The 15,689-nt window shown below is 39.7% G+C and overlaps 1 protein-coding gene across 7 annotated transcripts in view; it reads right to left on the reverse strand.

Annotated features, from left to right (window-relative positions):
* VMP1 (vacuole membrane protein 1) overlaps positions 1–15,689 on the reverse strand; it is a 71,289-nt gene that overhangs the window by 48,339 nt on the left and 7,261 nt on the right. For 4 of the 7 annotated variants that reach the window (XM_075517916.1, XM_075517914.1, XM_075517913.1 and 1 more), the window contains exons 3-6: positions 13,886–13,987; positions 11,438–11,573; positions 8,935–9,025; positions 6,653–6,763 (exon numbers count right to left, since the gene is read on the reverse strand). In XM_075517916.1, coding sequence (XP_075374031.1) covers positions 6,653–6,763; positions 8,935–9,025; positions 11,438–11,573; positions 13,886–13,961 — 414 coding nt within the window. In that variant the 5' untranslated portion in view covers positions 13,962–13,987. Of the gene's footprint in view, positions 1–5,253; positions 5,446–6,652; positions 6,764–8,934; positions 9,026–11,378; positions 11,574–13,885; positions 13,988–15,689 lie in introns of those variants that run through there. The other 3 variants (XM_075517917.1, XM_075517918.1, XM_075517920.1) reach the window with 3 other exon arrangements.

Raw genomic sequence — 15,689 nt, forward strand, 5'->3', positions numbered from 1 at the left:
TACACCAGAGGTTACCACCCTCGGAGCAGGACAGCGGGACCAGCAGCGTCTGCTCGGTAGTTGCCAGGCTCGCGTCCAGCAGAACTTAAACCGCCATCAGTTTCAACTCATGTTAACGCACCAGACTGGGGCCTTGGGGCTCAGTCTGCAATCTCTCGGACTGAGCTGCAGCAGCTGAAGGGGTTGTTCTTCCAAAGCATAACCTAAACCAGAGGCACGCGTTTTATTCTCTGCGGGTATCTATTGGTATCTGACATACACAACGGTGGGTGCACTTAGAGGGACTAAGACTCCAAATGAATATTTTTCTCCTCGAAAATACCATTTTTAATCTCAGATTTTTTAAATGCATTTAAGAAACACCCAGGTTACATAACTAATCTGGCAGCAGCGTCCAGTTTAATTCATTGGACCCTTCCAGTTCATCAGTGCATTATTAATATCAATGATGCGGTTTCAAGCAGAACAGAGCCCAAGTGAGCTGTAAGCAGGAGTTCCTGGCAAGAGATGGTTAGCAAAAGTGATTTTTTTTTTTTTTAAGTTATATGTTGATTCAAGTATTCCAGGATGTTTCAGTTCATTGTAAAAAGCTTAGGACAGCTGGAGGAAGTAGGTTTAAAGGCATGAAGGAAACAAATGAGAGAGTAAGAGTCACAAACAACCCTCACACAAACAGGATCCATTTCAAGTTACTTTAAAATTAATTTCTGTCTTCTGCACCCACCATGTATTTTTTCTTTCAACTACCTTAGCAAGCCAATAGCAGTAACCTAAGCAGAGATATTAGACAGAACCGGTTTTTATTTCATTTATTTTAGGCTTGCAAGTTGACATGTGAATTGAAGAACAGTATGGACTGAAAATGAACCCCTCACTTCAAAATAATTCAGCGTTGGGAAGGGGAGCACTACTGTGCCCTCCCACCTGGCTGAGGCAGCTCAGCTTTTGTTTCTCATTTTTTTCTTTTACACACAGAACCCGTAGTTTTCTGGGTTACTCACACTAGTTTTGAATGATCCACATGGAAAGAGCAAAACTTCTCCTGAAGCTGACAATCATCACTATGAAAATACTCCTGTATTAAAGTCACAAGTAAATAAATGGAGAAGAAAATGAGAGTAAGTTCTGTGGGTTTCCAAATTATTCTGTCTACTTCATAGAAGTGGAGTAAGCCCTGTTTTGTGAGCTTTTCTTTTTAGAAGTGCTTCAGTAATTTTATCATGAATCTCCTTACAAGCTCAGCTCCTGGAACCAGATAACTAAAAGGAATTAAGTTTGATTTTTAAAAGTTTTCAGTAGTCCTGGCAGGAAAAGGTTATTTTATTTGCGTGGGTTTGTTTTTTAATCATTTACACCAACAACACTTTTTTTTTTTTTAAAGCTAATGGGCTCATTATTGCACAAGGTGTCTGGATTTTAAATCTTCAGATTCTAACCTAAACCAGGTCAGATAGGGCCAAAACACGACTCATTTCAGCTGCAAACTACCACACTTTCGGGAGGCCAGAATGCGACCCCTCGCCAAAGCCAAACCCTGGAACCAATTCAGAACAAAAGCGAGACATTGAACCCTCAAGCCCAGATAAACTCGAACCGGCTCTCTAAAGCCAGCACTGTCGATAAGGACACAGTCTTTTCAACTCACTTCTCTTTAAAAGCAGTTTTCTGTTCTTTTTCATGGCCTGAAATTATCGTCGTGCTCTCTTCCCCTCTGCTACACAACACCCCAGAAGGAATTAAGTGACAAACCCACATATTACAGTGCTGAAAAAATTCGAACTCTTGTGCGACCTCCGCACAGAAAACATTCCTATTGTACCTCACGTTTCCTGTTTGTGCTAGTCCACAACCCAGGGAAAGCCTTTTCAGCAGTTGCTCCACTTGGCTCTATCAGCAAGCAAGCAGAGATCCATATGTAAGAAACAAAAACACAAAACAAATGCAAACAGCCAAAGCTCGCTCTGCACTTTTGACCTGTAAGGAATTCGCTTCCATTCATCCCCCACCACTACAGATTATAACAGACCATACACAGAAGGGACATTTATCATCCGCTTCTCGCGCAAGGCTTTTTGATAGGCATTAATTCTAAGCTGATTTGGTTTGCCTCGGCCGCATCTTTTGCAATCCATTTGCCAGAGCTGAACCGAAACCAAATCACGAGGCAGAGCGTTGCGCGAAGATGGCAATGGCAGCGGTGTCCCCTCCGAGCGCTCCACCTAGTGTCCCCTGCTCCGCCGGGGCCTGCCAGCAGCTCATTCATTTCGTGTTGCGGCAGCAAGCAGACCCCTCCAAGACGTACAAACGCAAGAAATTCCTGACGAGTTACCCTCACTCATCTCCCTTTGGTACTTAGGTGATCCATGCCATTTATAATTTAATATACCACCAATAGAAGAGAAAGCATCTCAGGACTAAGAAAAAAAAAGCTGCGTGCTGCTAAAAGCAGTATTTAGAGTCGTTAATCATAATAGTTTTATTTCCTACAGAACCACATCATGATTACTATTTTTAAAGTGTTGTTTTTAAAGAACTGTGAAGAACCTTTAATGGACTTTGGGAAAATAAGCCAGCAGACGTGTTTTGAAAGTGTCAGAATAAAAAGGATTCTTGGAAGTGGCCTGCTTCCCTATTTCTGTGTTGAAGATCTGCTCTGTGCCAGCCCTTAGCTCAGTGCCAATTTGCAGCACGAGAATTGTTTCCCAAAAAGCCATGTCAAATTTTATATTTGCTGCTGGCTACAACTAAGGAAGCAGCATTAAACTAGGAACCAATGCAGCTGACAATGTTCAGACCCTTTATAACATCTCGAAAGTTCTTGAATCACAGAAATAGCAATAAAAAGCCTATTATCAAACAAAATTGACCTCTCCCTCCTAGACCGAGATGTTTGCAGCGAGAATGTGCTGGTGACCAACAAAATTCAAATCAGATGTGAACTGATATTAACCAGGGGCAGTAACTTCCCCCCAAACTGAGACTGCTTAAAGTAGATTGTAAAACCTAAAGCAAACTGTTTCCAAGTACTCTCTTCTCAGCTAACCCCAGGATCTCTCCTGGCACTTGAATTCATGCCGCTCCAAAAAGCGGCTGGTGAGAGATGCTCTGAAGAATCCAGACAAACAACAGTTTTCAACACTGGAACAACAGCTAACCAGGCCAGGGAAAGCAAACACCCGGAGTCATCCATATACTGCATCTATTGCATAACTCTTTCTATGATTTTCCCAGCTAACAGGCTGGAAACAGAAGCATAGCAGCTAACAGTGCTTCTGAACAATTTGATAGGAAAATAGTTGTATGCAGTAAATGGAGGGCTATATTTAAAAAAAGATGCACCTGTGTCGCAGCTGAGGAAGTTGAGGCGCACTGACTGAGCAGGTGCCTACATGCCATCCATTCCTACCCGTTGGCCCTTAATGGCAGAGACAATACTGCAAGCGTCAACAAGAGCTCAGCAGCACATGGGTGGGCCCAAGAGCATTGTTCTCTAAGCATGTAATTGCATTCCCAACAATCTCACTCTACATACAGATTTAAAATGAGCAATTAATTAAAAGCAATTTTAAAACACTTACTGAGTCTGTTCTCTATTGCCAGCAAATCCAGGCACTAAAGCAGAAGAGGATTTGCTGTTTTGTGACTTCATTCTTCTATTGATTCAAAGAAATAAGTTTTACCATAATGAAGAAATGTAATTAAAGTATATGGAACATGAAAAGTAAATATACAGTAATGTAAAAGTTAGCATAGCAAGTTCCCCGCTTAACTTATCACATTTCTACTTTTAGAGGCAACAGCTGACAAATAACAAAGCAAATTAGTTAAAACTCCTCCTTTTGAAAGCTGGAGCTCCTAACTGCATTGTCTTCAGATGGGTTAAATCCAGAATACTATTCTGAAATAATGGACCCTTAAAGGTTGTACCAACAGTCTTAAGTTAGTACTCCACGTTCCCTTTCACACAAGGCGTAGGCTCAAAGTGAGGCGGTATTAAGGTAAGGAGTGTATTACTACACTGATAGCATATGGCATATAGATATTGCTGATACAGCTGTATTGACAAGAATATTAACAGTTCAGGTACTTAAAATGGCAACACGCTGTTAGGGCAATAAACTTCTGTTTTTACACTCCCACTGCCATCTAGTGGCTACAAAGCCAGATACAGGCCACCAATTTATGACCCATTCAGGGTTCAGACAAGCGTTCGGTGCCGAGAAAGTGCAATTATCCTCAGTTTACAGTCCATGCTAATCACTAAATCTTGCACAGGAGAAAAGAGGAAAATGAATCTTTGCTTCTCTTTCTTCCTACACTCACTGCCTTTATGGAATTCCCTCAATGCAATAGAAACATGCTTATCTGCCTTACGTATTTAAAGCAAACAAGTATTTCTCCTGTATTGTTACACATTATATATTGATGGTATAGTTTTATTACATTTTATTCTATAACCACCTTCTAATTATTCAGCGCAATCTATTTTGTCTGGTTTTCCCCTCTAACACAGTTATGTGAAACCTTGCCTCTTACATTCCAAATAAATACCTTCACTAACAACATTAAACTAAATTTCTTTTCCTAGGTGATGCACCTCTCTGTAATCTTTGGAAGGCTGTTCACCTCCTATACACCCACCATAAATTATATTGATAAGCCAGTAGAGAAGTTATATTTTGGATATACATTACTTCCATGTCAGTCTAAATGACTGGCAATGGAAATAAAACTAGGTTCACATACCCCCACAGGAAAACTTAAGTGATATGTTATGAAATTTAATTTGGTTTCTATTAAAGTAATTTAGAACTATTTAAACATCTGGATTCTTAAATACAGAGTAAAAGAAAGGTCAGTGCATTCCACTTTCTTTTAAAAAGAAAGTGGTCCTGTCTTATGAAGACTTCTTTACGTGACAAAATCATCTTGGAGTGGCCTGGGGTATAAAATGACGCACTCTTGCTACCCCGCGTCAGATCAACGTACAGCAAAGAAACACTACCCACTTTCAAATACAGTTCAGAAATGGTGCATAACATTTCTTATTTACTAGATTTCTGACACAACATATGTAAAAATTAAGAATAGGAACTGTATGAGAAGCTCTCCAAACTGCTTCAAAGAGAATGTCTAAATACACGAAATCTTTGGTTAGAGGAAATCTTAAGTTGGCTCTCACTGGTTGATAGCCTAAGAAAATATATAAAAGGCAGAACAAGATTAAAATCTATCATTTAAACTGTTTCATACTTGCTCATTTAAATCATGACCAACTGACTTCTGCAGCAAACCTGGAATTGCTTTCCTTTCCTCTCTCTGTCCTGCTGAATAGCTGGTGATCCCATCTGCTGCATTTTCACTCCCACCACAGGCTGGCAGAGAACCCAAAGTGAGCTGAGTTTGTGAGCTTGACTCCACCTCATGCATCACTTGATCCTGGTTTGCCTCTCCAGCGAGGCAGAGCAACTCGGTTCGGGGCTGATGATTTTGATTGATTCTCCCTCTGTCCAGCCCGTGTGTCTTACTGTCCCTAAGCTATTAACAGCACTGTCTCTGCAAGTCAGAAAGATCTGTACATTGTCAATTCACTGCTGTCTAAGCACTAGCCAGTGTTACATAAAAATGTTTAGACACTGTGTTCATCAGCTTTGCTGAATCTCCATTTCTAATCATTTAGACTGACAGCAATATTTTTCTCTAGAAGGCCATGCATGCGTAAACTTGTTTCTGTTTAGCAAGTTTCCTTTCTCCTGTACTTTCTGCCTCCACAGTCTTTAGGAGAGAAGCTACACTAAGAGTAAGTCTAAGACTACTGCAAATGCAGCCCATACAGATGCCATTCGATCTACCAGCATTGCCCTGCTGTGTGGAAAAGCACGAGTTTCTTGTTTCTTGTAGTGTTTTCTGTGTTATTGTTAATGATTAAAGCAGTTCTGAAAGTAAACATCTGTAATTGTTCCAAATACAAGATGACATTTGTTGCATAAACTGGTTTTAATTATTTTGTGGCCATGAATCCTTTTCTTAAATCCAGGACAGTGGTTTCATAAACAAGGAACTAAACCAATGGCCAAAAGCAAAACACACCCAAACATTTCCCTAACTTTCCTAGCTAAGTTGAGATAAACAACATCATACAAATTTTCAGAACAGATATTATTTTACCTTTGTAGACAAATATTTTTCTTGCTATTATTTTCAAAGCAAAATTAATACAGACTGAACTTTAAAATAGCTGCCTATTTCAGTGGTTTCAACTAGAAAAATGATCTAGCTACTAAAAAAGAGTATGCTGAAAAATTTTAAATGGAAACATTTGAGCTGCACACACTAGAAAATGTTTCATTGGAATTAGGAAATTAGAGAATAGAACTTGCAGATTTTGACTCATTGTTTCAAAGTGAGCATTAACAGCAGGCTAATATCTACAGTTCAACAAACATACAGATACAAACTACAAAACAAGGTTATACAGTATAGAATATGAACAGCATTCACTAGAGCCCAGAAGCATTACACTAAGTATTTCTGTTCCTTCAGAAGTACTTAATGTTTAGGACTTACGGAATATTCTTTATTCACATATTTTAAAATATGCAACAATTAAAATACTTGATTCAGAAAGAACATGGTATGGAAATATCCTTACCAAATAGAGCAGAAAGGTGTGGAGACCTGTTCCAAGTCCAACAGAGGACAGAATGCCTAATCCTACCCAGTAGGCACACCACAAGAACTTTTTCTCCATATACCGCACATACTGAAAAAGAAAAGCCACAAAAGAGAAAAAAAAACAAGAATGGTGATATCTCCTGGGGGAGAAAGTTAAAGCTACAAACTAAGGCAGATAGTTATCTGGATTACAATAACTGAAATAGAATCCTAGATACTTCTATTTGCAATTTATTACAATTACAGCACAGACACATACAGAAGATAGCGCACTTTCAAAAGAAAAGCCCACGTGCCTTAGAATCAGCAACTTTCCAAGGAGATGGATGAAAAATTCAGGTTCAATAGTAGGGGGTTGAAATCCAGAACAGGCATACTAGGTGTGAGCAGTGAGCAGCAAGCCCCAGACAGTGTCTACTGGAGCCCAAGCAGCGAGCAGACAGCTCAGGGAATTGCCTGAGCAGATTAAATGAAGGAATAGAATTAGCTGCACTCTCAGTTAGTCTGTTTAATGTTTTATCCTGGACCAGTGAGGAACCAGGTTTGTTACTTTTAAGAAAAGATTAAAACGTTGACTGTGTGTTGCACATGTAAGTGAGGGGATATGAGAAAGTCACAGCAAATTCTGGACATAAAAGGTCCAGTTGGGCACGCTGGGGAAGCAGTATCTCCCTCTCACTGCCAGGAAGGCAATACTAAGAGGATGAGCCAGGCCATCAACTTGTCTGTACCACAGCCCCAAGAAGAGGTGCCATTTTATACCACCCATGGACCAACAGCACCCAGATGAAGTTTACCAGTCTTAACCAGGCTTCAACCTGCCAGGGTGCAAAAAAGTCCTGAAAACAGCAAGTGAAAATCGCAAATATACTTCACTGTCCTGAGTATGCTTTCAGAAGTGGCTCATATTCAAGTATCCATTGATGGTACACAGAGATAGACAGAGGCACTAGCAGGACAGGGACTTTAGGGAAGGAGCTCTGGAGGAAGGGGGATGGACAGATACCTGCTGGCACACGACTGAGACCCCCCAGAACGGAGAGCCCCAAGCACTGGCTGGACCCTGCAGGTGACCCTGCCCTCGCCAGTCCCAGGGGCACAGCTTTGTCCCCAGCAGGCTCAAGGAAACCTTGAGCAGCTCAGGGGCCATGTGCCTCAACGCCAGCTTGCAAGAGCCATCTAGTGGCAAGCGTTGAGTGCATCACGCTCTGGCCTTCATGCTGACAAGGCCACCAACCAGGGCAGTTTTTAACGAAGCAGATATTTGTCCATCAGGAACAGGCCACCGATTCACCATCTACCAACTTGCTCTGCGTGTAAGTGCTTAGGTCTCAAGCGTGGGATTGAGCGAGCGAGAATGCGATGAGCTGAAGCAACTCATTTCACTGCATTTCAAGACCTGTCCTGGGAAGCCAGGACTCCTGTTCCAGACCTGCGTGTCCCTCAGGCAGCCAGTGACCCACCATAGCAGTATGGATGTAAGCAAGTTCTCTGAAACTGGGAACCTGCTGATTTCAGAGCGGTCAGATGATTCAGTTGCACAAGGAAATGCTCTGCAGGGTTTAAAAGGGCTGTCTGCCCTCAGGGAAAATCTGAAACTCAAGGAGAAATGGGGAGGGGAAAGGTGTAGACAATACCATCACCTTATGCTTAAGCAATGGCTTACACTTCAAGTGATGCAAAAGCATCAGCCTTCATGTACTCCAAAGCACAAAAAAAGTTTTTAAAACAACCATTTTAAAACAACGGGGGTGTAAGAAGCATCGCAGAACCAGATTTGAACTATGAAACCATTTTATGTCTAGATACATGCCTATCCTAGCACGGGATAGGGGTCAGGAGACCCTTCCATAACAGAAGAAGAAACATTTCTCGGGAACCATGAAGTTCTATCATGACTCAGTTTAACATTATCTCTCAAGAGCTCACACCACTATTAAAAGCTTGTTAACAGCAGATGTGAAGGAGTGCTGCAGCACTGGAGGTGTGCTAATTCAGGAACAGATGAGAAGTGGAACACCTACAGATGCAACAGAATAGATCAAACGGTACAGCTGATCGTTCTGCATCTCTAAAACGCAACTCATCCACACACAACAGAGAGGAGTCATGACATGAGAAACAAATATCCTTAGTGAGTAGGAGTTCAAAAGATACATTACAATTTCATGAAGACCCCATTCACTTCCCAGTACGTCTACTTTAGCACAGGGACAGGAAGGATTAATCACTAAGGAAAGTAACTTGAAAACCTCATACCTGCTGATGTGTTCCTTCAATGTAATACGTAGCTGTAAGCACTGCAAGCATCAGTAAAAAAGACACCAAGATACTTCGCCGATGCCACAATCTTAAAAGACAAATGGCAGTTAGGGTTTTTCATAATTTAGCATGCATTTCAAAGTAACTTAGTTATCCCTCTAGACTGGGTCTGCATGGATGTAGTCAGTGGGGATGATGGCAGCTGAAAAGTTTGCTATTACAAAAGCGTAAACCTCCCAAGAAAATATCTGGGGAGCCTTTATTCTTTACGAAAAAGTCTCTACTTCACTGCCAAGCGAGATCAAAGTTCAGCCATGCACATTATTTTTTTAAATAAGGAAAACCAAAGTAACTGTCTGAAAACAAACAGAATCTGAAAACAAATACTCAGCTTGTGCAGCCAAGAGAGTCTCAAACACAGGGCCATCAACAACATCCATGGTCAAGCAAAGTGCAAAGCAGGCACTGCCCTAGCCCTGGGCAAGGGATGAGCTGTGGGTGGAATACAGGAGTGCTAATTTCAAGCTGCGTGCTGGTGGGTAGAACCACAGTGACAGCAAGAGGAACAAATCTTTACCCTAATTTGGTTCCCTTGATCTATTGAAATTAATGTCTCTTGTAACAGCACAAAGTTCAATAAATACATTTTAGCTAATTATAAAGCATTAGGAAGCTACTACAGTAAGGGGAGAAAAGTGTTTTCCTATGTAATTTGGTACCAAATTACTTTTGGGCCTGTTCAGTTTTACATACACATTCTGCTTGATGTGTATGTGGCCACACACAGTAGATTAGCAAATACATTTACTGTTTTCTTGGAAACACTATTATACTGTCACCTAATGATATAAAAAAGCAAGTGCTAGCATCACTTAAAAATCTCAGACATGAAATAGCAAACTATGAACATAACTTATCTATTTAGACAGACAGAAAAAGATAGAAATGAGACACGTAATGCAGGAAAACAGTCACAAGTGTTTCATATTAAGCAAGCTGAAAAAAGTCACTCTAACTTTCTTTTAATTTTAAAATAATTTGTGCTGCTTATATTAGTATGAGAATTGGATTTTCAACTGATTGTCATCATTTAAATCACAACTTACTCAAGTGGAACACAGGATATCATTAAGAGTCAATCTGAGGTCTCAGCTTAATAGCTTATAATAGTCAGTGTTACTTGCTGTAAAGATATTGTCATGCTAGGGCTAGACAACATAGATGTGCTGCCCAACAGAGGCTGCAAGTGCTATCTGTAACAGAATTTGATGTCTAAGAAGCCAGGTAGTAGTCAGCTTAAAATAAGACCTCAAGTGTTATTTCTGCTGGGTTTAAATAAATGCATGGAGGTTGTCAGAAATGGCTAATGTAAGACCCAATAAAACAGTTCTTAAAGAAACAATTCCCAATGGTAGTTGAAAGAATGCACATAGTAGAATAAGTAGGTTTCAGGGTTAGATTTTTCAGCGGTAGGGGATGTAAAAGGGGATTAAGACTACACTACATAAACCTGGTATTTTTTATACAAATCATTTCAGAAAATCCAAATGGAAAACAGAAGTTTCTCTCAATGGATGTTATGTGCCAGCACCTCGAACCTAGCCCAGAAGGGTCAATGAACATAGTCCACTGTCACCAATCTCAGCTCACTCTGCAAAGGAGCAGTCCAGCAGCTAGGATCACCCAAGGTGATATCAGATCCTATCTTCTGACTAGGAAAACGATTGTAAACTCAATCCCAAACACAAGAGAGTGCAGTTACCAACACAAGCACTAGGATGGCTGCTACACTTGGCTTTTTCAGCTGCCAATTTTACTCATGTTTGCCTTTTGGCACTCTAAACCCTCTCAAGCCTAGCGCGTTAAGAAATAGCTATGCATTTCAGCATTAGTAGGGGATGTCAGGACTGCTACTTGCAAGTTTTCTAACTGGAATAAAAGCCCATTTTATCCAGTGTGTAAATAATGCTTAGGGAAAGTGCTTTAATAGCTCATTTCCTGCTGTGAAAGGGACCATGTAGCTTACAAGCAAAGTCTTCTTCACAGCATCATAAACGTCACTGCAAGTTCCACGTAATCCTGGACCCTGCCCTTGCTGAGCTATTTGAAGATCATTTGGCAATACCAACACATCCATTAATAGACCAGTACTTAATGCTGCAGTCATAAGAACAATATCTCTTCCTTAAGGATCCCAAAACACTGTCCCACTCCTTCAAATTGGAATATTCAACTCTTCAGAAAGGAAGTTTGCAATTTTCTTCCATTGACATCTTACTGTATTTACGCTTATGTAATTTAGGTAGAAGGCCTGAGTACACGGCTAGAAGCATGGTATGTTCCAGTAGCCACCTTTAAGGTACAAAAATAAATATGTTTTCTGAAAGAAGAATTTTAAAGTTGTGAATCATCAGGGAAAGCGAGATGTCAGAATGACCTACTGAATCAAAGCATAGGTTTCCCCAGAATGCTTAGTAGAAGTTAAAGAAATGATCTTTACTTTATGGTCCATTCCTTCAAGTTTATTAGAGTTTCCAGGAAAAAATACTGCAAGGTAACAAGCGGTTGTCTCCACAGTACAATATTCAACCTCTCTTCTCGGTCCCTTCGCTTCCGTTCACTCAACAAAGAGGAATCTGCAAATGAAAAGCAACAGAAATGTAAAAGCACAGGCTGACAGTTCAGATTCCATCCCACCCAAAAATATAGTGACTTTTTTTTTTTTTTTTGCTTTATTAGGAAGTTAATGTGGGCTCCCAGTCATCTTTTCCACTCATCACAAAGCATGTCCTCTAAGGGCATCAGAAATCAGGTGACCTCCAGCAAAGGAAATAAGGTAGCTTTTTTCCTCCATGTTGCTGACAACCATTCAAGAATCTAATTGGCCCAGGGTGCAAAAAGTCAGGCATATCCATTAGCCTTTATGCAAGGTACTGCACTACTAGATACAAACCAGCTAATACATTAGGTCAAATGCGAATATCACCCACTACAGAGACCACATTTCACTTTGAACTTTTCAATTTGGTTCTCTTCCAAAGCTATTCTCAGACTTCTCCGATCGAACTAGATTGAATTACATGTGCTCTTTATACACCTCAGGCTCCGTGTAACTGGATAATAGCCTCTGCCCTCCCAGTCAGTATCCTCATGGTAAGTTTTGCCACACTGTTCAGCTTCTCCTAAATGAGCCCAGCAGACAGGAAGTGCTCCCATGAAAAGGACTTGCTTTTATACCGCAGTCCTTCGCTGGACCGGCACTATACATCTGGTTGCTTTTAACTGCAGTGATGTGGTTATAACGTGGAGCTTAACACTACTGTAACACCAGTCAGTGTACACTACCATACCAGTACAGAAGAAAGGATCTTCTAATAAATGTGTGGTTTTGCACTTACAACGCCATCAAGGTTAATAAAAACCCTAGCTGTTTTTCTGGATGAGAAAGGCTTGTTCAAAGGTCGTCAAGCTAATGAGCGGTAATGATTTTTAAACTTTTAAAGAAAATTAATTCTGGAATTAGAAAAAAAAAATAACATCACAAAACAATGGAAAAAATAAAAATAACTCTGTATCCAAACAGACACCAAACTTGTTTAAACATAACTTACTACACAAAATCAAAACATATGTATTCTGTTTTGTATACATTTAAAGCACTGCAATAACATGAATAAATTTTAAATTTGTAAAAAGCTGTTGCTTTTTAAAATATTAATCTAATCTGAATCCCCAGCATATTGTAGCTCAAGATTTATTATTTCAGTCTTATTCCAGTAATTGAAACATGCTGCCTTATCAGATGCTAACATTTACATAGAAATTGATACCTCATTAGTCACATAGCCCATTTAATTTTGTATTCTTTAGCTGTAAGCATCAGTTGCTTTAGATGAACTAACAGAAATCCTACAACGGCAAATACTGGATAACATCCACATTCCCTCAGAGTTACAGAATTATTTAAGCTTTTGAGTAAAAGGCTTTGATTTGTTCCATACATACACACATACAGTTCCTCTTCAAATCTTGCCGCATTCATTGCATCAAGAATTTCTATTATCTATTTTTTCACTTAATGTGTCTAATAAAAATGCTTCAACCTTGTTTTTTATGACTTTGTTTTTAGTAAAGGTCATAAGACAATGGTGTAAGACTGCATGCAACTTGAGAAATCACTTGGTTACAAAACTTAATTAAGTATGGAACTGGCACATTCAAAGCTGACAGGAAACAAACCAAAATGATTATCATTTCTACACAGCAGAGATAGTTCAGTGACACAAGGCTCTTCATGAAACGTTCTCAGGTTATTTTTCATAAGTCCTAAACATTAACTGAAGCCTACTTCAGACATACCAGTAGGAAAAACAGAGGCAAGGCAGGAGATGAGGTAGTTAACTGTTGTTAGTACTTTATCATTGAAACTGATAAATTATAGCAACGCTAAATGTCAACAGAAAAGCTAGAAATTGGGAGACTAATAACTGGATTTCTCCCAGAGTAAAACAGATTTTTATTACCAAGTACTAACTTTTCAGTGCCAAAGGGTGGGGCTGTATAGCCTGACTTCTACAGCCACATATTTGCCAACACAGTTTAGTTTTTTAGCTCAGTCCTGTTGGAGCCCCTGTTGGTACCCAAGTCAGCTTTACAGGGCTCACATGCATATGAACTACAGAATAAGAACTTCGGAGGGAGAAAAGAGTATAAGAGAAAACTGCATGGAAATACACAGCATAAAACTATTCTGTGGCTTTACGATACATAAATCCTCTAAGACTTCAGATTGAGAGATGACTGAAGTTTCCAAGATTGATTCAGGCATTGAGGCCCTTTGCATTACCTGCGCATAAAGTGCACCAACATAAATTCCTTTTGAGTATTGTGCTGGCCATTTTACACACCAAGCTGACCAGCTGAGAGTATTAAGTCACTTTCCACCTACCTGTAAAGTTTCCATTGTGCTGTTCTTTGATCATTCCTATGCGTCTCTGGTCACAATCTGTTCCATTCTCTGCCATTTCATAGATCAGTCACGTATGGGGATCTAATAGCAGAACAAAACCAAAAAACATAATGTCTCCATTTCTGGTTATGAAGACTCCATTTACACCATAGTTAAAGGATACAGGCAAACATCCAGCAGTTCTCCAAATCCAAATCACAGTTATCCTGCATTACACCATTAAAAAGGAGAAAGCTTTTCAATTCCCACAATGACAAAGATTAAAACATTTCCACCTACATAAATCTAAATTTTTCACTTAAATGACAAAAGTCCCTCACTTCTAACAACCGAACAGAAGTTTGTTAAACAATCGCTTCTACTAATCAGCCCACTGTTTGGGCTCCAAAAGCAGCAGAGATTCATACAAACTTCAGTTCAATCCTGAGAGAGAGGCGCCTAATATTTGATTCTCATATTAGAAAGCATCTATTCTGGCACTAAGCTTCCAGGTACTTAGTATACAAGTAGATGTCAAAAACCTCACAGCCTAAAAAACCAGCCCTCAATATGGTAACTAAGATACAGAACTGCATCTTATGTTTTGCACAGTCTAATATCTGTAACCAGAAAAGGTAAACTCATCAATGGAAAAGAGCTCTCTGATGGAAAGCTTTTTTGAAAAAGTGTACATTCCGTCTGCTAGTTTAGCCTCTCTCTAATGAGATCAGCCTTAAAAAGTGCAAAAGAACAGCTGTGGTTTTCCTTATCCAGGAGAGTAAATAGTGCAATAACTGGAAGCCAGCATAAATCAGAATGTTGCAAGAGGTTTTTTTTTTTTCCCTTAAAAAAAAAAACCAAACACAAAAACAAACTGAAAAGCTGACAATTGTTATGCAATCAAACACAAAGAAAGTAGCCAGTCAGACTCCTTGCTTTAAAAGTCCTCTCTTAAATCTTAAAACAGTTTCTGGAATTTTATTTTGGAAAGAGAGTCCCACAAAGCTAAAGCATCTTATTTGCATTACATTTCTCCCTGTAAGCAAACATGATTTACGGTTTTTGATATGCTGCTTTTGTTGGAAAGAAAAGTAGTGCAATATTAAAATGACAGGTTATATAAAACTGTCTAGTGAAGGAAATTAAAGTTTTACAGAAAAAATACTTCCCCTTTGATTTACGTTAGGCTTAAGAGCCAAGCAGCAACTCAGGTTTGGTAAACAGGAGGGAGATCGCCCCCTTGATTCAGACTGCAATAATTTTGCCAATTTTTTTAATAGATTGTTAAAAGATTTCAGATACTGTATTTGTTTAATATTTCTGGTGTTTCACAAGTCCGTTTTAGACAGATGTTCTTCCAAACAGGTACAAGCCTTGTGCATTACTTGTAATGCAGATAAAATTGCTAGCTAGAATGTGATTATTGAAGGGGTTTTACTTAAAACCCAATAGTCAAAAGCATCAAGGCCTCAGGAAGGAGTCCTTCCTCCAACACCTCCTTCCTGAAACAAAATGTACAGAAATAGAAATCTGTCTAGTTAAACAAGCCAGCAGAAACTAATCTCTTGCATGTCACAGTTTTTATTCATTGAAACTTGGGCCCCAAGAATACCCAAACCATCAAGAAAATTAATAAAACAGCCTTGCAAAAGTTTGTTTCTTAGGCTCCACGAAAGGGCTCCTTCGTCAGCCAAGGACAAGAGAGGACAAAAGGCTCCGCAGCACAAAAGGGCTCCACAGTCAGCCAAGGACAAGAGAGGACTGACCTGCTGCCGAAAGAGCTCTACAGCATCATTCTGCAGCC

The sequence above is a fragment of the Mycteria americana genome, chromosome 15 (assembly GCF_035582795.1).
Source record: "Mycteria americana isolate JAX WOST 10 ecotype Jacksonville Zoo and Gardens chromosome 15, USCA_MyAme_1.0, whole genome shotgun sequence".
Taxonomy (NCBI): Eukaryota; Metazoa; Chordata; class Aves; order Ciconiiformes; family Ciconiidae; genus Mycteria; species Mycteria americana.